The sequence below is a fragment of the Pseudopodoces humilis genome, chromosome 7 (genome assembly GCF_049639895.1).
Source record: "Pseudopodoces humilis isolate 2021_Gansu_Grassland_sample_001 chromosome 7, ASM4963989v1, whole genome shotgun sequence".
Classification (NCBI taxonomy): Eukaryota; Metazoa; Chordata; class Aves; order Passeriformes; family Paridae; genus Pseudopodoces; species Pseudopodoces humilis.
In genome coordinates this window covers 41,380,459-41,401,115 of record NC_142206.1, presented here as the reverse complement: position 1 = coordinate 41,401,115, position 20,657 = coordinate 41,380,459, and the positions used below count along the sequence as shown (strand labels likewise).

Sequence of the window (20,657 nt, the reverse complement as noted above, 5' to 3'; positions counted from 1 at the left end):
TAGAGTGTTTTCATCTTAAAGGTGCCTTATGGATCTGATATTAACTTGCTGTGATCTTCTTACAGTGATTTAAAACATCTTTAATGTGCACCTGACAATCTTGTTAACTAAACCTATTTCTTGTTAGACACATACTGAGTCTTACCAGAGGCTGTGTGCCTACTGTCAGACTACATCTTCACAATTTCATACAGAATTCTTTCAAATCTCTGCTAATAAATGTTTTTATTTCCTTGATCACATAATGAAAACTGAACCTGAAGATGTTTTGATTGGTTACAGCATGAGGTGTTACTGAGGGACTGAGTAATTGGGCCAGTAAATATGTATCACAAGTGGAATGATTCTGCATGTACTGAATTCCAGTCAATTTGTATGAAGATTTTTTTTAATCTACATTTTTAATTTTATCATTGAAAACAAATATGTTAGTTTTCAATCAGTTTGTAAGGTGAAGGCATGAAATTTCTTGGTTAAGCCTCTCTTTCCATGTTGACAACAAAGTAAATGGGTTAAATCAAGGCTGCAATAATAAAACTCTAATATTAGTGTTGAGCATCTACAAGATTGGTTAATGAAAGAATATAGAGTAACTTCATCATAGCTGCCTAATGTGAACTGGTATTTGTTGACCAACAAGAGCTTGTGCATACAACTTACAGTTTCACTGATAAGGAGTAATTTTTCAAGATGTGTCCTACTATTTTGCCTTGAAGTCTTTGTAAAAACTAATTAAAAATGTAAACCTTTCTTTAAATTGGAATATCTTTGTTTTAGATCCAGGAGGCAGTGATCCCTAGTGTGACAAGCAGATAAAATCCTGCCTGTGTGTGGTTTTGCCTGTCTGAAGTTGGTTTGCCCCACTGAGTTCAGTGTCAGAGGATAATCTGTCTGTGTAATGCAACATGCTTTTTATTTCTCAAGAAGCCATGCTGATGAAGTGTTGCACTGTTTAGAACAGATTTGTGATTGCTCTCCAATTACTATGTAGAGATCAAGGCATGGGGAGGAAAACAAGTACATCCTGGTTGAACTGAATTTTCTTTTGTGTCCAATACCATCTATGATAGCTTATTTATCAACCTTAATAGATTACAGAAATGTTATAAATACTAGGTTTTTGTGAGGAGGGCAACTTCCACAAATTCTTGGGGTTCTTTGTTCTTTGTAGAGATGATTTTTTTTTTTTAACATGGAACTGACACAGACATCAGCTCTAAGAACTACCCTATTTTTTTTTCTTCACCCAAAGGCTAAGTTCATCCTGGCTGTGCAAAAATTTTTAATTGCTGACCAATTGTTGTTTATTTATTAAACTGACTTCTGCAAATCTGGGATGTATGAGAATCCTTAAGTATCTGGACTGTTAGTTTAATCATGAGCTTTTATGAGAGAGTGAGGTTAAATACAGATGACTTTCTCTGTTGATGTGTATCATTGGTAAATCCATTGCAAAAGGAGTTTTGATGTACTGTGGTGGAATGTGCAGCTCCCTTTTTATCCTGCTAATTATAGCCAGTATCTTGAATTGTAGTTCAGTAACTCAAATTTCTACTTCAAGAAGAAATGTGCTTAAATATTTCTTCTATAATAACAGAATCACACACTGGGTAAGGTTGGAAGGGTCCACAGTGGGTCATTTGGTCCAACCATCCTACTCAAGCAGGGTTACCCTAGAACACTTTCCGCAGGATTGTATCTGACATTTCTTTAATATCTGGGCCCCTCAGTTTAGGAAGGACATTGAGACGGTTGAATGCATTCAGAGAAGAATAACAAGGCTGGTGAAGGGTCTGGAACACAAGCCCTGTGAAGAGCAGCTGGGGGAGCTGGGGTTGTTTAGCCTGGAAAAGAGGAGGCTCAGGAGCAACCTTATCACTCTCTACTACTACCTGAAAGGTGTTTGTGGTCAGGTGGGGGTCTCTTCTCCCAGGGAACCACTGACAGAAGAAGAGGACACAGTCTTAAGCTGCACCAGGGAAAGTTTAAGTTAGACTTCAGAAAAAATATTCTTCACTGGAAGAGTGATTGGGCACTGGAATTATCTGCCCAGGGCGGTGGTGGAGTCACCATCCCTGGATTTGTTTAAAAAAAGACTGGACATGGCACTCAGTGCCATGGTTTAGTTGATGGGGAGGTGTTAAGTTAGGTTGTAGGTTGGACTTGATGATCTCAAAGGTCTTATCCAACCCAGTTCATTCTGTGATTCTGTGATACCCAGTGAGGGAAACTCCACAACCTCTCTGGACTATCTGTTACAATGCTCAGTCATCTGTGGATGATCAGACATGTGGATGTCAAGTCTGTCTATGTGTTTTCCAGCCCAATCCTCCTTCACCGTGAGAGAGTCATCTTTACAATTCTCCTTTACCCTTCCTGGTCTTCTGGGTCATTGATTCCTCAGGACTGGTGGTGTCAGTGAAGACCGATGTGAAGAAGGCATTCAGTAACTCTGCCTTCTGTGCTTACTGTTTTCATTATAACTTCTGCCTTTCTGAGCATTAGGACCTCTAAAGCAGACACCTTCATAAGTGATGAAGTATTATTCAGAGAATCACTGTATATCCTGAGTTGGAAGGGACCCACAAGGTTCACAAAGTCCAACTCTTACATGAATGTAAGATATTGGACCCACAACCATGGCATTATTGGCACCATGCTCTAATCAGCTGAGCTAATCTTTATCCTGTGGGAAACTGTTCTGGCAAAGACATTAATTTATTCCAGTGGTTGCAAGGAACATGCATCTCATGTGCTTTCAGATTCATAATGGAGTACTTTCTGTAGGGTGTTGGATTTTTTTTTTTTTTTCAGGTACATGCTAGCTGCATTTTTAAAATAATATTGCTTACATTGTATATTTGTGATAGGAGAGTATTTCTTCCCTTTAGATGGCATGTGAACTTTACTTCTGATACAATGACAGCATGTTCTTTAGAACGTATATGTGCACTTTAGACTAAATGATGGCCAGGCTACTACAAGCAAGGAAATGTTTAAGAGCAATCTTGATATGACTGCAGTAAACTTGCAGAAGGGTATAGAAGTACAGGAAAAGTTACTAGTTATCCTCTAATTTCAATGTTGCTCTGTCAGTAGCTAGTTTAAGCCATTTACAGGACCCATGAGGGACTTGAGATAAGTTGATCTGATAAACATTTCTAGTTTTTTTAACCTTTTGAAGAACTCAGTTCCAGTAATCATCCCTTTCTTCCCCCTTTCCTTCCTTTGCTGAATGTCATCACATTCCAGTTTCCTAGATGAAAGGACATTACCAGAATCATTGCACAACTTCTATGCAAGTACAATTAGCAGGGTGGCGTCGCATCTGTCCTTTTTTGCGTGGTCTTAAAAATGCAGCTGCATACTGCCAAAAAAGCCAGTTGCTGGAGAATTTATGCAGTCCTGACAATTTTTCTAGGCCTACAGTTGAGCAGTTGTGGACAAAGTTCTAACCTTCAGGAGATGCTTGGGCTGGGAATGGATTTAGAGGTCCTGTTTGGGTGCTCAAGCACTGCTTGGGTTGCAAGTAGGATTAGCAATGATACCTACTCACTGCTGTTTCCAGCACTGCTTGGTTTGTCTTTGTGGTCCCAGAAAACAAGGTGGAGCTGTACTAGCAGCTGACAGCCTGCTACACCAGTGTGTACCAATGGGTCTGAACCAGCAAACATCAGTAGAGCCAAGCACTGGATATATACTTGCTGCATAATATTGCAAACCCTATTCGATTAGCATGTGGGATCACTCTTCCAAGTGTAGGATTTTGTAGTGGAGTAGGAGACTAAACATGGTGAAGAGTACTTGTACAGAAGGCAGGGAGAAAGGCAAGCGGAGGACAAGGAACCCGTGCTCAGTTTTTGTTTGATTCCCGATGCTTTGCTTCACCACAGCTACAGTTCTCTTCCAATAGTAATGATATGTGATGGGTAGTGAGCCATTGGGCAGAAATGCCACTTAATATGTTATCAAGTTCTTGGTAATATTATTGCAGCCACACGTTTTCAAACAAGTAATAATTTCATTAAATTGCTTGATGGCTCTAGAGTGAAGTAAAAGCTGATAGACTTTTGAGACCCACAAACCTGAAGAAGGCAACATCTTCCAAATACATCAGTTGCTTTTAACAGGTGATTACATCTCTATAGAGAACTGATTCGTTCTTGAGACTTGCTTACATTGCAAAGCATTCTTCAATCTGTAAGGACAAATCTAGAATCATAACCTGTTTTTATGGGAGTTTAAGGAAGACTGTGAAACAGTTGCTAACTACAAATTAAGACTGATCTTTAATCTTTAGTCTGGAAGGCTCCCACTAACATGGAAAAGGGTATAAATGTATAGAGGGGAAAACCATAAAGGTGATGAAATTCCTTCTGCTTCATCACTTTAAACTCCATGCTTTATGGGAACACAGAGAAGATGTATGTATGATGAAAGCTTCATTCCTTGTCCTGGGAGAGGGGCTCATCACAGTAGCTGTGTGTGTTACCTTACTACACTATATTGGTGGAATCTGATTTGTATTTTGATACAATTATACATCACTGACCTGACATATCATAAATTGGTGCATTTCTGTGTAGGGGATGTGCAGATGCAGCTTTCTCAGAAGGTACCAAAATAGCTTTTTATTCTGCATGTAGTTTGCTGGGCAGTTTTGGGCAGTTATGTATTTATTGATTGCCTCAGTATTCGAGATGCAAGTAGTAGCTTTTGGCCCACTATTTTTAATAACTTGCAGTAAGACTGGTTCTTTTAATTTTATTGAGTTTGTTCTTTTCAACTTCATTTTGCAGTCTGGGTTATTTAAAATGACCAAATAATTGGTCTGAAAACTCAAGAGAAAGCTGGGTCTGCAGTAGAGGATCTGATCTGATGTGAATAAATTAAAAATTTAATTTATTAAATTCAAGAAGCCTTTGTATTTTGCTGAAATCTTACTGCTTTTTGGGGAAGAGGAATTAATCTTCTGGAGAAGCTCTGGGGGAGAAAAGATTAAGAATTAATGCTGTTAATGGAGAAGAAAAGATGTCTTAAGTGGCAGTCAGTGTTATTAAAAATACTAGCTTCTACCCACTAATGATGGCCAAGTTTTGCAAACTTAACAGGTTTCACCTTTTTTTTTTTCTTATATTCTGCCTTTGATTGGATTTTGCTTTTGATTGCCTGGTTGTGGGTGGAATATCTGCTACTCTTGGCAACAAATACTATATAGGTTCTTAAAATTGCATTTGTTCTGGCCTGGAGCAGAGCTGTGTGGGTGTTGGATGTTTCTTCGAGACCTGGAATTCCTGTTAGTTAATCACCTTATGTTATCTACAGTTTTAAAGGAAGACGATTAATATCTAGCAGGCACCTTCACTATGTGGCATAGATCTGCATGCTGTACATTTAATGGTTCAGTTTATCAATCACCCACCTGGGGAAGGCAGTGTTTGGGTAATCAGTTATCCAAAAATATACTTTGTGGACCAGAGGCAAGTAAGTTAAGTGTTACTTATTATAGTCTTATCAATGGCATAGTGCTTAATCTCTTAAGCACATTAGAGTGTTAGCTGATCAAAAATTTATTGTGATCTGCTTAAATGAGATGATGTGCCCCTTTTTCTGGGCAATACAGTAATATAATACAGTGTGCTAGGCTAGAATTTAATTAACTGATGAATAGGTTGTTCTGTGCATATATCTGAACATCTGAAATATTTAAATTGTGCTAGCTGTCTAACATCCTGTGTACTAGTTGTGACAAATATTAAAGAATCCGTATGGAAATGGTGGAATACGTGAGAAATTGGCTGCTGCCACTTAGTGAAGTGGTTGGATTATCAGAAGTAATCAGTTTAATTTAAACCCAGCTCATTTTAACTGAAAAAGGTTAGGGAGCAGCCACATAATAGTTCAGCAAAGAGATCTAAAGAGGAAAGTAGTAATTTACAGTAGTGCAGGCAAGCAGGATAAAATGTGGCGAACAACACCAGCTGATTCAATAGGTTTTCCATTAATTATTCAAAGTGTAATCAAACTCTTCTTCAAGATGCAGTTACTGGTGAATTCTGAGAAAACTTTGAATCTTGTTTAAAAGCAGGTAACTGCCTTTTTTTTTTTTCCAGGTACCTCTTGATTGAAATAAAACCTGATATGGAAAAATTAGGCAGTGCTTGGACTTGATATTTGTGCTTGTCCTGGTCCATTCAGACTTGTCAGGAAATGCATGATTAATCTTGGCTTACATGAAGGAGAAGACACTGCAAATCCTAATTTGCATTTATTTTTAACGCTTCCATAAGCACAAGCAGGACATTAATGTCTTGTACTTTAGTTTTAGGTCTTGTATTGCAGTTACGGATGTGACTTATGATAATTGAGTCTAGTCTCACCTTCAATTCTTTTCTAGGGAGAGCACGTGTGCAGCAGCTAGCAGAGAACACAAGATATTTCAGGAGACGACTGAAAGAGATGGGCTTTATCATCTATGGAAATGAAGATTCCCCTGTGGTGCCTCTGATGCTGTACATGCCAGCAAAAATTGGGTACGTGTGACAACATAACTTCTTACCCATCTTCTTTAAAGCTAGGTTGGTGTAAGAATATGAAGAGTTTTCTAAATATAAGAAAATATTTGTTTGATTTTTGCTTTTATTATCATTACTGAGTCGTATAAAATACGGAACCTTCTATAAGTGATCTTGAGAAAATCTAGGCTTGTAGCTTGAGTCATCAAGAAAGCACTTCAGGGAAACAATTTTGCCTCTATGTGTCATGTTTTAATGGTTGAGTTGTGTGTTTCCATTGTATTTATATGTAAAGTGTATAAATGTGCTAAAGAGGAGCTGAAATTGAGTGAAAATTACCATTAAAAGTCACTGGAGGAAGTCTTTCAACTAGCTCTTGGATCAGAAGGAGCCAGCATTTTCATTAATGAACTCTGAAAATTAGGAAAGGAAAAGCAGCAGGGCAAGACATGATGGGACACAACAACATGTATTTAATGAATCCCAAGTTTGTAAGAGATCTAGATAAAATTACTTGGGTATTTGTATTGTAAATGCTAAAACAACTGTAGCACATAGGTTTATAAATGCTTGCTGATTTGTGGGGTGCTGTGTGGATAATTCAGGCTAAAATTCTGCAAGGAGGATATATAAAGTATGTATCGAGAATTTTTTCAGCATAAACAAAATCCTGATTTCAAGGACAGTTTGGCTTTAATTACTACTTTTCAGGGTCTGTATAATGCAGTGCTCAATCAACCCTTTCAAATTTAGAAAACACAATTTCATTTTAAGCTGTACTGAACATCACTAGTGCTTGACTAGCTCAGGCTTCAGTCTGGCACTTTTTATGAATACAGGAGTATATATTAATACATTTTTTTAATATATATTTGTACAGTAATTTTCCACCCTTCTCAGTGTAACAAAGCTTTAGAAGGCCTATGTTACCTTTATGGGTGCTGCAGATTGCACATCCAGCACACAGAGGCAGCTGTTTCCACTGCCCAGCTTCTCTACCAGTCAATACAATCTTCTCCTTGGAAATGTTCATGGAAATATTTATTAGCTGAGCAGTTGGGCCAGTATCTTAAAATGAGCAAGAACAGAGAGCTCTGATGAGAGTTGACCCTTAGGATCTGCATTAGGTTTACTCAATCCTTTCTTTATCCCTTGTAGCCTGTTTTTAAAATAGTTTGAGAGTACTAAATGCATACAAAATGAAGTGCATCAGGATGCACCTATTTAGAAGGAAAATAGTTGTGGCAGAAAATTTCAAGGCCTAGTAAAAGAATGTTATTTTTATATGTCCTTACAAACCTCTTAAGTTCATTGCTACTTCTCACAAGGTCAGTTCAAAAAAGATTAACCATTTCCTGTGGCATATAGAAACACCCCCAACTGCACTGCCATTACAGATCCATCCGAGATCTTCGTGCCTCTCATTGTATAAGTCACTGCCACTACTTTCTTTAATCTCCTTAAGGATTTGTTTTGTTGAAGAAAGTGTGTGACAGTTGTATGATATTTTTGCAGCTTCCTTAAAAATATTTGGTGTCATATTAGATGATCTCAGTTTACTGTGGTGATTCAGTGGTTCCTTTGATACTTACAACGTGGTACATTCTGTGATGCAATAATGTACTTTAATCAAATTAAATTCATGAAAACAAAACATCTTGAAATTGCAGAAACATCCGCTTTGGGATATTGCAGCATGAGGGATTCCTTGTATAGTCAAACTTCTGAGCCAAAATCATTCTTTTCTGTTGGAAAGATTTCCAGGCTTAGGTTACAAATCCATTTAGAAACAGCCTGCTAAAAGTCTCTGCCACATACAATCTTTCATCTTTTTTAGAACTTAATACACTGAAACCTTTTGAGAAGGACCACCTTGGGATTGAATTTAAAAAAGGCTTTTGTGAGCAGGCATTTCTGTCCCTTAAAAAAAAGTACTGGAAGCTCCAAACTGTGGTCTGACAGCCTTGCTATAACCAAGGCCTATGTAGGTTACCATACTGAGTCCTTCCTGCTCCTGCTCTGCCACCACTGGAATAACTGTGATGATCTCGTTCTCTCTTGGCAGTGCGTTTGGGCGTGAGATGCTGAAGCGGAACATCGGTGTTGTGGTTGTGGGCTTCCCTGCCACCCCCATCATCGAGTCCAGAGCCAGATTCTGTTTGTCTGCAGCTCATACCAAAGAGATGCTTGATACAGTAAGTGTCTCATCTTGTCTTCCTTCTGCTCATGCCTGCTAATAAAGATACAACAATTGTCTGGGGTTTGTACACTGGTTCAATGTTTGGTACGCGACACAGTTGAACCTAATCTTCAAAGCCCTTTGTAATAGAGCTGGCATTGACTCATCTCTTTCCTTGCTTCAGCAGTGCAGAATGGCTGCTTAGAGTAAATCTCAGGACTTTTCTTGTCCTATTTTAAAAGGAGACAGTCTCATTCCTGTGAGACAATGCTAAAGGGTAAAAACCTCTTTAAATGCTATACCTTGGATTGAACTGGTTAGAAGGAAATATTTTGCATCTTCTGGCCCTAGATGCTAATGGTAAGAAAAAAAATAAAAATGCCTGAGAACCTCCAAACCATTTCTATTTCTCTCAAAAGGAAGTGCATGATTACTAGTGAGAATTTCTTTTTCGAGTGATTACTATTCTTGTTCCTGTTTAAAGCTTCAGAGCACTGTATCTTAAATGAACCTGTCCTAGTGAGTCTGTACCACATGCAGGGCCTTACTTACTCTTACCAGCACTTGCAGAGGGAACAGAGGTCCCCTCAAAGGAAGCCTACATCACAGTTAGGAGATGCTGCCTTCAGAAGGTAAGGATGGTGGTTACTCTGACTAACAAGACATGAAGGAACATTATATGAATAAGTCTGACTATTCTTAGTATGTCTTGGTGTGGTAGCTACATTCAATTTTGAGTCTCCTAAATAATCTTTTCTGATGGGCATGTGTACATGGGCTTTCTTAGGCGTTGCCAAAGTTCTACATCACACCTTTTTCCCCACTTTGAGGGTCTGTGACTCAGAATGTAAACTAAGTTGAGTCATGAATTTGGGCTTCATGACAGTAGACTCTGTTCTATTCAGAGACTTACTTGAATCCCATAGGATACAGTCTCAAAGAGCAGAGGTGTCCAGGACAGCTAATTGATCTTTCCTCCCCAGTCCTTCCCTTAAGAATGATCTATCCTGAATTAAAGGAGAGTGGATGTGATGGGAAGCCTGCATGGATGAACAAACCAATGAAAATATATCATGAAAGTGTATAAGAGATGCAAGCACAGACAGGCGACCAAGGAAGAATAGAGACACATTCCTGAGCATGCAGGGATGGGGTCAGGAAAGCCAAAGCTCACCTGGAATTCAGTCTGTCAAAGGACATCAAATGCAGCAGGCAAAGCTTTTATGGGGCATTAGCAGCAAAAGGAGTAGAGAAAATGTGGAGGACTGCTGCTGAATGGCACAGGGGATCAGGTGAGAAATGTGAGCAAGAGGCAAGGGTGCTCAGTGCCTTTTTTGTCTCAGTCTACTGTTGTGACTTAGGAATCGTGAGACCATGGGATTAGTGGAAAGGTATGGAGCAGTAAAAACTTACCTTTGGTGTGAATGAGGCTCCAGTAAAGGAACATTTAAGCAAAATCAACATGCACAAGTACATAGGACCTGATGAGCTGCATCCATAAGCATTGAAGGAATTGGCTGTGACTGCAACGCTGCTCTTGATTATCATCTTTGGAGGAAGAGTATGTGGTGGTTGGAGGAGGCTCCTGAGAAGACAGCAAATGTCATCTTATTTAAGAAGGGCAAAAAAAATGTTCAACAGCCTTGCTTTTATCTTGAGAAGATCGTGGAGAAAAAAAATCTTGAAACTATTTTTGAACATTTTGTGGACAAGGTGACTGGGAGTAGTCACGGAGGAAGGGGAAATCATTCCCAATGTCCAAATATGATCAGGTCGTAACACTTCAATATGTGCACAGCAAATAGGATATCTAACAAATATTTACTAATGTCTTGTAAAAAAAAATAGACTCAACCTTTTCACACTTGACTGCTGCAAAACTTACCTAAAAATCAACACCTTAAAATGACACACTTTTTAAATTTAATTTCTGATAAAAAAATTAGTAAGGTAGTGTGTGGTGTGAGCAGTGTCATAATGTATGTGTAGTGTCATTGGGTAGTATGGACCTGCTGTGTATCTGTGGTTCTGTACTTGCTCTTCCTGAGTTGGTTCTGCCTTGTGAGAGATTGCCTAACATAACACTCCAACAGCAGACTGCTCAAGGAATTCCTTCCCAGCTACTTGTCCTGCTACTCTTCCCTTAATTATCTTAATTTAGTTGTTTCTGTTCCAAATAAAGGTTTTGAACCAGCATATTCAGGGAAGACCCTCTCCTTTGCTTCCTTTCCCCTTATATAAAATAAAGAGTATCAGACTTGGCTCAGCATGATAATAGACCTGAGTTCATTGATGCAAACTTCTGGTGGGCATGGAGTGGGGATGAATGGATAAGAGATAGAAGGAAGGAAAATAGAGGAAATGGAAGTCTCTGAAATCATATTACTGAAAATTGAGCTGAAACCGAAACTCTACAAACTTGATGTGTGGGCGCTACCTGAGCAATTGTGCAATTTTACAGTAGGTTAGATTCTTGGTCTTCTCTTTTAGTGACTAGCTGGGCCTTTGCCACAATAAGCTTCTTTTGTAGGGTCTGTATAAGTACCACGTTTGCTCTCTTTGAAAATCTATCTGTAATTTTTATTACTCTGCTTTAAAATTACTCTGCTTTCTTTTCCTGTCAATTCTTTCTGCGTTTTCTAAAAAATGCTTCAAATTTTTTGCATTTAACATAAGACTCATGGCTAGAGTACCTCTGCAAGTGTTAAATGTACTAAATTGAGGAAATGCATGTTCAATATATTAGAGCTTGTCTGCTAAGAAAATTAATCCAGAGCAAAATGAGGTGTGAATTTTGAAGTGAATGAAGAAATCCTGATTTAGCTCAGTATGTGGAGGCTTTTTTCCAAGTTAGTGTAACCCTCTTTATGGTTCAAAATAGCTGCATGCTCAGAACCCAGAGCATTGGCAAGAGGAGTTAATAAGGAGCAAGTCTTTGTGTCAGTGACTTTGTGCTGTGTTTTCTTGTGATGCAGTGAAAAGGGATTGATTTCAGGCAGCTAATCATTAAGGCAAACCTCAGGTCTAATTCCTCTGCTAACTCTGGCAACACTATCCGGCGGAGGAAGAGCTAAAATGAATGGACTTGGGGAGAGCTGGCAGACACCTTCTTCAAGTCACTGACAGAGAGGACAACTTGGTATCCCATTTGTGTATTCATGAATGGTACCTAGGGCTCATGTGGTATTTAAAAAAAAAAAATGATCCAGATTTGAAGCATAGGGAAGAGAAGCTTGTCTTGCAAATAGTGATATTTGTAGTGCTTCTTTGTTCTTATTAAATACACCCACATGGTGAGGAACAGTTCTTAGTTAAAATTTTAACTGTTTTATGTAAATAAAACTTCCTTGCCTAAAAATATTTGGCGTAGGATCAGAGTGAAGTCCCTCATAACCTGCATCGCTGTGGGCTGTGCTTTCTTTTCAGTGATGAAAAATATATTACACTCTCCTAAAGTCAGAGTACACCAATGCCATTTCCTTTGTAGTCTTTGCTGGTCACATGGCCTTTTTTGTTTTAAATTAATAAAATCCTAAATCTGCATTCAAGAATAACAGTTAACATACTCTTTCAACAGAAATTCAGCTTTAAATTGCTTCCATATGGGATCTTTACTTAAAGCTCTGGCAGACTATGCCCATACTTTTGTTTTGTTCTGTTTTGTTTTTACTGAGGTCCAACTTCTGGGTTTGTAGTTTCCCCAGATTTTAGAGTGCAGAGGTTTTTGCTGCCAGATATAACAAGCATGAAGGGCCATTGTTTAAAGAAACAAAAACTTGAACTATCCATCTAGGAAGAAAAAACATGTACAGCTATTAACCTCCATCTGCCAACTGTCCTCAAGAGACAAGCATTTGACCCAGATTGAAGCATTAATGTTGAATTAGTGAAATTCTGAAGCAATGCTGAATGTACCTATCTCAATAAATTTGCAATTCAAGGCAGTGAAGAATGCCAACCTTTGAATTCAGAAAATCACATTGGATTTGGAAGTGATCTTCAGAATTATTTTTGTCACTTGGCTATATAAAATAACTAGCATCATATGCTATCACACATTTGTTTGCAGCAACTGATCTACTTTTGACTTTGCTCTAGGAGTGTTCTGTAGAGAAATGAAGTTTAGGATTTGGCTTTTAACAGACCCTATTGTGTGTGGACCAGTGTCTTATCAGAGATTGCAACATAATGGAAGTATGATTAACTGAGCTGGGACTTCCCTCATTTCTTATGCAAGCAGATGTTTAATCTCTGGTAAACGTCAAAATATTTGAGTTCAGGTCAAAATGGTGAAAGGCTGTGCTAATTCAGTAGCAGTGTTCTGGGTCATCAGTTGCTTGAGTGTGGCCTTTGAGGCAACCTCAGTGGGACTTGCTTTCCAAGGAGAAAATGCTTGGAGTCCTACCCAGAATAATTTCTTATTTTTCTTTCCTTGGATTGTCTGGCAAAAATCTCCTGTGCCATGCTGTTTATGACACATAGATTTCATCTCTAGTTGTATAAGGACAATGCAGATTAACCAAATGTGGATGTAACAGATGGATCTATAGAACTTGTTAACTCACTATTGTAATTTGTCTTTGCTATTTTGCAATTTAAAAAGTACAGTAGATCAGGTTTGCTAACACAGGAGTCAAACCTCAAACAAAATGTACATTTTTTTCTATTTCAGCTTCATTGCCTCCAGGAAGGGAAGAACATTATTCTGTTTTTCTACCTATGAATAGTCATGGGGTTTGCTGGATATTATGATCCTGTTCTGGAACTGGAATAGTTAGATGGATGCATAGGTACTCTCAGTTAAGTGACCAGTGCTGTTTATGTGGTCTCAAAATTTCTGAATGCTAAAATAAAATAAAAAAATCCTATGCACTTTTGAAGGTACCAGCTTCTAGTATAGGAAAAATCTCAAGTGAAGTGTCAGAATAGTCTGCAGGCAGGCATAAAGGAAGATGTGTGGATAACTTGCATCTGTCTCGTCTGCTGATCTGCTGTGGTCTCTTTGTCAGGCTTTAAAAGAAATCAATGAAGTTGGGGACCTTTTGCAACTGAAATATTCCCGTCGCCGTTTGGTACCTCTCTTGGACCGGCCGTTTGACGAGACAACATATGAAGAAACAGAAGACTGAATTCCCTCCATGTGCCTCAGTGGGAGGGACACACCCCATGGGACACTCCGTGGCACACAGGCCACAGCATCTGAACACACACTTATGACTGCTTAGTATAAGAGACGTTTCCTCACAATACTGAAGTGGCCACATCAGCTCTAAACGGCATTTTGTAAATAGGGAGAGGAGAAAAAAATTCTTTGATTCCTGTGTCTTCAGGGTCTGGCCCTAGAGGTGCTTGGCTTTATTTTTTTCTTGTTGCTTTTTTTTTTTTAATTTATTTGTCTCAATGAGTTCACAGCAACCCAAGTGGCTGTGGCTGATTAGTTCAGACTTTGTATGCACCATTAGCCTCCCAAATGCTGGCTGAGATGTTGCAAGCATGTTTGACGCTGGCATGGCAGCATTTTCAGTGTCACTGCTAGGTGTCTGATCTTCCCAATAAGGAATGAGCTGACCTGTCTGTTTCTGAAGACTTCCTAGAGAAACTGTTGATTGCTAACTTTGACATATTTAACAAGATGGATAATCAACCAAAGCTGTTTTTTTCATTTGCAGTTACTTATGTTTAAAACTTGAATTTAGCCTGTTTTAAAATAAATGTGTTGTTGACATGTCACCGACAGGACCATTGTTCCCAAACATTATTTAGTTTTGTAAGCCACAGGCAGAAGGACTTCTGGGACTATAGCCTCTTTTCCTTCCCAGTATGGATATACCAGATTGTCTCCTGGTTTTGACACTAATTGTCCCTTTGATAAGAGGGTAAGTGATGGAGAGAGGTTTGTTTTGTTTTGTTTTTAATACTTCTGTTTAAAAAAAAAGAAAAAAATATGGGTTGTGTGTGTTGCTTTCTCATCTTAAGGTTAGTTTCTCTTGCTTTAGAATTATCATGAAGTCATGAAAAAGTCACTAAGTCTAGAAGGGTGCTCTTGACTTTAAACAAACTAGAGCAAGTCTCATGCTTTGCCTTAAGACTAAGCCCCCTCAATAAATAGGCCTATACAAGGGGTGACTATTAGGAGAAACATCTATTTAATGGAGATCTGTGAAGGACTGCTGCCCTTTGCCCTGCTAACTCACTGTTTCTTGTCATCTGTGAGGTGCTCTTCACTGGCCCTGTTATGCTTATGGACAGCTTGAATCTTGTAGTCATACATTATATTTTGGCTGGCCAGCAGAGTTCCCATCGGCAGCTGCATGTCTGTAGGCCTTCCCTGAAGAGAGAAAATGTCCTCATAATTGCATTTAGTGCAATATCTTTATTCTTTTGTACTCCTGTAACTGATCAACACTGCTCAAATGAGTGTTCACTGAGCCAGTTGCTGTTTGGAGTCTTTTTATTTGCAAGTTTCATACTGTCCTTCTGTTTCAAATAGATGCCTTTGCTCTAACACACCTTAGAACTGGTCTGCTACTTAGTCTTTACATCTTGAGTTCTTTCAGGGAACAGAATGGATCAACAAAAAGGTACCAAAAATTTTAAGTATGAGTAAATTGCAGTGTAGTTTGTTTCTGTGATTTATACTTAGACATAAACGATTTCTGCAAAGATAGTAAAATGTTAACATTTAGCAATTAACAATTGTTAACACTATGTCAATTGGGCCAGCACTTCAGTTTGGGTTAGCAAGATACTTTCAGCAGGTTACTGAGGTTTTATGAACAGACCCATCATAATAATACTAAAGCAGAGAGCAACTCAAAGCTCTTTGTGTGGTGCTGAAAAAAAAAATTCATTATTTTAAAGTTCTTCAGTGTTCACTCTGCAGCTAACAGGGAGGGAGTGTTTTGGCCACTAGAACCAAGCAGTTCTGCAAATATATGTGGTGAATTAAAGCAGAATTGGCTTCTATTTTATAGATTATCTAACTTCATACATTTTAATATAATGGAACTTCAAAACACCAGTTCATCTTTTTACCACTGGATTTCAGAAATTTAATTACATGAGAAGAACTGAAGAACTGAAACTGACTGTTTGAAAATAGGTCCAGATAACTACTTCTGTCTTAGTCCATTAATGTTGGTTGGCTCTTCTTCTGAGCTGAGTGCAGAGTCTGAGAAGTCTGTATGTGCAGCTTGGATAGCTATGAAATAGTCTCACGTGTTCAGCCCGAGTGAATAAACAGCAGTTAGCTGAACTTACTTTCTCACCCATGTTCTGCCCAGGACTAGCTCTAACATTCCAGCAGATTACCTGCTTTCTGACTTCAAGAAGCTTTACCTCAAAGAATTATTGATCTATTTTTTTTTTTTTTCTCCTCTCTGGATTGTACTAGGGAACAAGAGGAGGTTAGTACAGGAAGCCCTGACTTCAGCCCTGATTCTATTAACTTGATCTTGAAATGGTTTAAGAGCAGACAAAACTGACCAATTTAAAGGCTTGGATCAATAGGTACCTGTTTATAAGCATTCACAAGTGTACAGTGGGTTTGTTTGCTGTGTAGTCGAGTCAGTTTGGAAACTGTGATGTATTAAGTTTCAAGTGGGTTATCATAGATTCTACAAATGTTGAATCTTAACCTTGTCTCTAGAAATCAGTTTTAGAGCATCTTGACTTTTGAAGGGAGAGAAGCATCTGGAAAAATCTCCATAATATATATAAATCCTGTGTAATATTTCTGAAATGGTTAGTGTTGAAAAATTACTAGTGTCCATTTGGCTTCTAGTTGCACTTGGTGAGGAAATTGTGTTCAAGCTTCTGCATTTTAGTATCTTTCTGCTGTGTCACACTGTCTACATATAACTTTGAATTTTGGGTTACAAAGACACTTCAGAAATAATTCTGGTAGTTAGCATTTGCAAACTGCTTGGTTACATTTCAGCCTTGCCATATCCTTTTTGGGAAGCAAATCCACCCACTCCTCTCTGAAGCCTTTTGTTCAAGAGAACCTGTTTTGCCAAAGTCTGGTAAAAATAATGAAACCTGTTGAAACTGCTTCTGAAAAAGTAAGAATTACAAGTCCAAGATTTCATTCAGTAATTCACTAAGATTGAAAGCCAAGAAAGCCTTTTTGCATCTACTAAAAAAACTCCAATAAGGGTTTGTGCTAGGCAAACCTACAGCATATATGCTGTCACAGTATGTGTAGGATGGATTGCTGCTTTGATATTTATATACTGACCAGAAATCTGTCTCCTTTTTCTCCTGGCAGTAGAAATGAATGAAAGAACCAATCTTGAGAGATCACAAAGGAAGAAAAGCTGCTTAAGAAATAAAACTTCAGTCCCTGCCAACTTTTCAGAGACATTCTAATTGAAAATGACTCCTGGTATTTCTTAAGAGATGCAAAATCAGAAAGAAAATGAAGGCTGCTTTTGAACAAAGATTTTGCCCAGTACTGTATATTGGCTAAACTTACTTATAAATATACAATAGTTACCTTCCCAGTCCCTCTCTGAAGAACTAAGCAAGCAAGTTTTTGCCTCTTTTGAGCAGAGTAAAGAGTTTAGAACCATTACTGTTTTTAATGCTAATGGCCATATTCTTTCACTCGTAAGAAAATTGAGAAGCTCCTATTACCGAGCATCAGCAAGGAGTGATTCATAGTTTTCCTTTAGTTCTTTGGCAGAGAAGAAACCAATTATTTTGTGTCAGAATATTCAGGGCCTTCATTTTTGTTTTTTACATGACACAAACTTTTGTATAGTATGTATATGGTATATTTAATTCTTTAGTTGCTATATCTTTTCCATTCTAAGTAGCATCCTTAATGAACAGTTCTGGTTCTTGAGTTGTGGGTGTAGTATGCTTCTGCTTTAGGCAAAGACTCAGGAGTTGACCCAACATCTGAAGGAATTGCATTATCCATCCTCTTCTTGCTGTTTCCTCTTAAGACTGCAGATGTGGTACTCACTATCAGAGCTGCACCTTCACAAAGAACAGGTGAGGGAAGTGTGCCCATAAAATCAGCAGTTCTGTGCTGTGTGAATGAAGGACTGATACAGCAGAGATGGAGAGAAGTAGGGTAGTTAATCATTGCTTATTTTCAGCTGTACAGGGATTTTTCATGTGTGCTTGAACAAGTGTCCCTAAATCAGGAATGCAGCTTTCAGTGCCTGAATGGACACTCCTCTAAAACTTTTCCACACCAGGTAAATACTTCTTCTCCTTCTGTGCAAAGTCTGATTTCTTTACTTCTGAAAAGCATTTGGCTTACAGCTGTTTGCTCACTCAGAAGCCGTGTTATCCATTCAGGGAGATCATAGGAGAGGTTGGAAGAAAGTGTGAGCATGACTTCATTTCATCTAAGAGAAAACCTTGAAACACTGAATCTGGAGCACTTTGCATGAGCCCCCTTCCTGCATCACAGAGAAGGAAACTTGTAGAGATGTGTCCCAATACGCAGTGCTCAGTCAGAATGTATACAGTTTATATATATTATTTTTACAGTTTATATTCAGCCTATGAAAGTGTCAAGCATGCTGGGATCTGTGTGGGTGGCACCTTCTGCATGGAGATTTGAGGCACCTGCAGTCTGTTCTGTTTTAGCACTAGTGAAGTGCTGAGCTGTTCAGGAATGCTTAGTATGACCCCTCAGCATTGTTGGCTTTGGTGCTGGACCTGACACCCAAGTGGCATTGGACCACTACTTGGGAAAAGCAGGAGTCATTTGATCTGCATAACCAGAACATGGTTTCAAAAAAAAAAAACAAAACAAACTCCAATGTCATTCTGATCTCTTTGTATTCCTGTAAACATTCCCAGCCTTGCAGTTGTTCACCTGTTCAAGGATTCAGATTGTAATACTAGAGCACGAACATAAAGTGTTTGTGTGAAATAGCGTGCTTTACCTTTCACTAGAAAGAGAAGTATTTGCTGCAGACATTGGAGCTGTTGTGGTAATATCCCCAAAAGGGGCTGGGTGAAGCAGATGGTGACTGTGGTGTGTGTTGAAGGCCTTAAACTGTGATTCTTGGTATGAAGAATTAATATTAAGACTGACCTTGAAGAATGCAGTGGATTTTAACCCATGGAAGGATACTCAGTGCTCTTAGTTAAGCAGTATGCACTGCTGTTTTCTTGGGAGGGAGAGGTTCAAAACTCAATTTGTGTGTGATCCTGGCTAGCAGCTGTTTAAGGAGATGTCTATATATGAGAGCCAAAAGTAGTGCAGTTCTCTGCACCAACGTTCCTGTGTAGCTTACATAGTTCCTGTGTAGTTCCATCCCAGACTTGTTCCTGGGCTGCTGAAAGTGGGAGACCTACTGAAACAGTCAGGGACTTTGGAACCAGTGGCAGCTAGCAAATTCATTTCCTCAACAGCAGGTTAACAGGTCTCACATGAATATGCCAAGGGTTGGTGCTGTTCCAAAAATACCCACGGTGAGGTGAAACATGCACCAAACCGTCTGACCTTTGTAAACTTTTTCTTTTTTTTTTTGCCAAAGCTCATCCTATTCAGACAGTATTTCTGCTACCCCCTAATGGTATATTAAGCTTAATGCATCTCTAGCCTCCCAATATTAACTGCAGACCCATTTGAGAGAGAACTGAGGAATGCTGGAGCCTGAGGCTTTAGGCTAGCAGCCCCAAAGCCAATGGTGGCCCACATTTCCACAAGCCCTGGGCAGAATCACTAAGTCACAGCACTTCATCTTAAATTGCACTGTATTCTTATGCCTCTGTGTTGCTATAATGTACATATATATTGGATTTTTTTGTAGATAAGACATTTTAGATAAAATTTTTAAATGGGCTCCCCCCCAAAATATTTTATGCCAGATGTCTAATTTTTTTTACACTTGTGATTAACATGAATATGGATGCTCTGTGGGCAGGGAAAAATACAAATGTATGGTACATTGGCTTTAAAAAGATAACAATGCATGTTTTAAAAAAACACTGGAGAAAAAAAATGCTTGGGGAAAAAAAATCATTCAAATATATTCTATGTTCTGCGTAATAAAGACTTTAAAAAAAAAAACTATATAATTATTTTGGCACTTTTTTTCTTAATGAGGCTTTTCCCTGTTAAGGAGACTGAGCCCTCTTCCTTCCCAGTCCCTCTCCCACCCATCCCCAAAATAAAAACCTCAAAACAATTCAACACACAAATTTCATACTGGAATGACTTGGTAAAACCATAGCCTGTTTGAGAGCTCAGAACTCATTGTTCCCCTCTAGCCTTGTACTCCAGAGCCAGGAAACCTTGCGAGAGGGATGCTTAGCTGGTTTTGGGCAGTCTCTGCTCCATAGTACAGCAGCAGCTTTGATGTGCAGTCTAGAAAAGCCACTTCAGTTACGGAGAGACGCCTGCAGTTGTAGCTGCTGTTGCTGACGTGCAGCACTCCCACGATGAGTGCCCGCTCCAGCTTGGTGCTGGCCCCAAAAAGCTGCTGTGCTTGAAAGCTAGGCTGCTACCCGTGGGTGCTGTTAGAGTGTCAGGCTGCTCTCAGCTGCCGTGCTGCTAATGAGATGTTTGAAAGGGCTTCTTGATCCATCTTGCATGGGATTCTTGACCTCACATCTGTCTTGCAGTTTGTGTCTTGTTTTAAACATTTCCTTCCATTCATCTCAGCCTTAAGTCTGCATAAACCAGATGTCGGTGTTTGAAAAGGAGATGCAGGTCCTGATTTTAGCTGTGGGTACACAAATGCGCCCAGGTGATTTGCAGCTTTGTGCTAAGGCTGCTGTAGAAATGCTGGGTTTTCCCTTCTAGGTCTCACTTTCTTGGACTGTGCCACTGCTGACACTTTTCCTCATTGGGCTGCAAAACCTCCTTTCAGTGTCCTTCCCTAATAATTTTTTATAGTCCTTTCCCTAATTTCTTTCATAGGCTCATGAACGCCTGTGGAAATCCTGGAAAAGATACTCTCTACGCCCCCAGTAAACTCCATGTTTCCAGC

General features: G+C 39.0%; 1 protein-coding gene across 1 annotated transcript in view; it reads left to right on the top strand.

Moving 5' to 3' along the window:
- SPTLC2 (serine palmitoyltransferase long chain base subunit 2) overlaps nucleotides 1–14,428 on the top strand; it is a 72,029-nt gene extending 57,601 nt beyond the window's left edge. Inside the window, exons 10-12 of the mRNA XM_005520226.3 lie at nucleotides 6,398–6,533; nucleotides 8,581–8,710; nucleotides 13,704–14,428. Of these exons, the coding sequence (XP_005520283.2) occupies nucleotides 6,398–6,533; nucleotides 8,581–8,710; nucleotides 13,704–13,823 (386 nt within the window). The 3' untranslated portion in view covers nucleotides 13,824–14,428. The remainder of the gene's footprint in view (nucleotides 1–6,397; nucleotides 6,534–8,580; nucleotides 8,711–13,703) is intronic.
- Nucleotides 14,429–20,657: the final 6,229 nt, after the last annotated feature.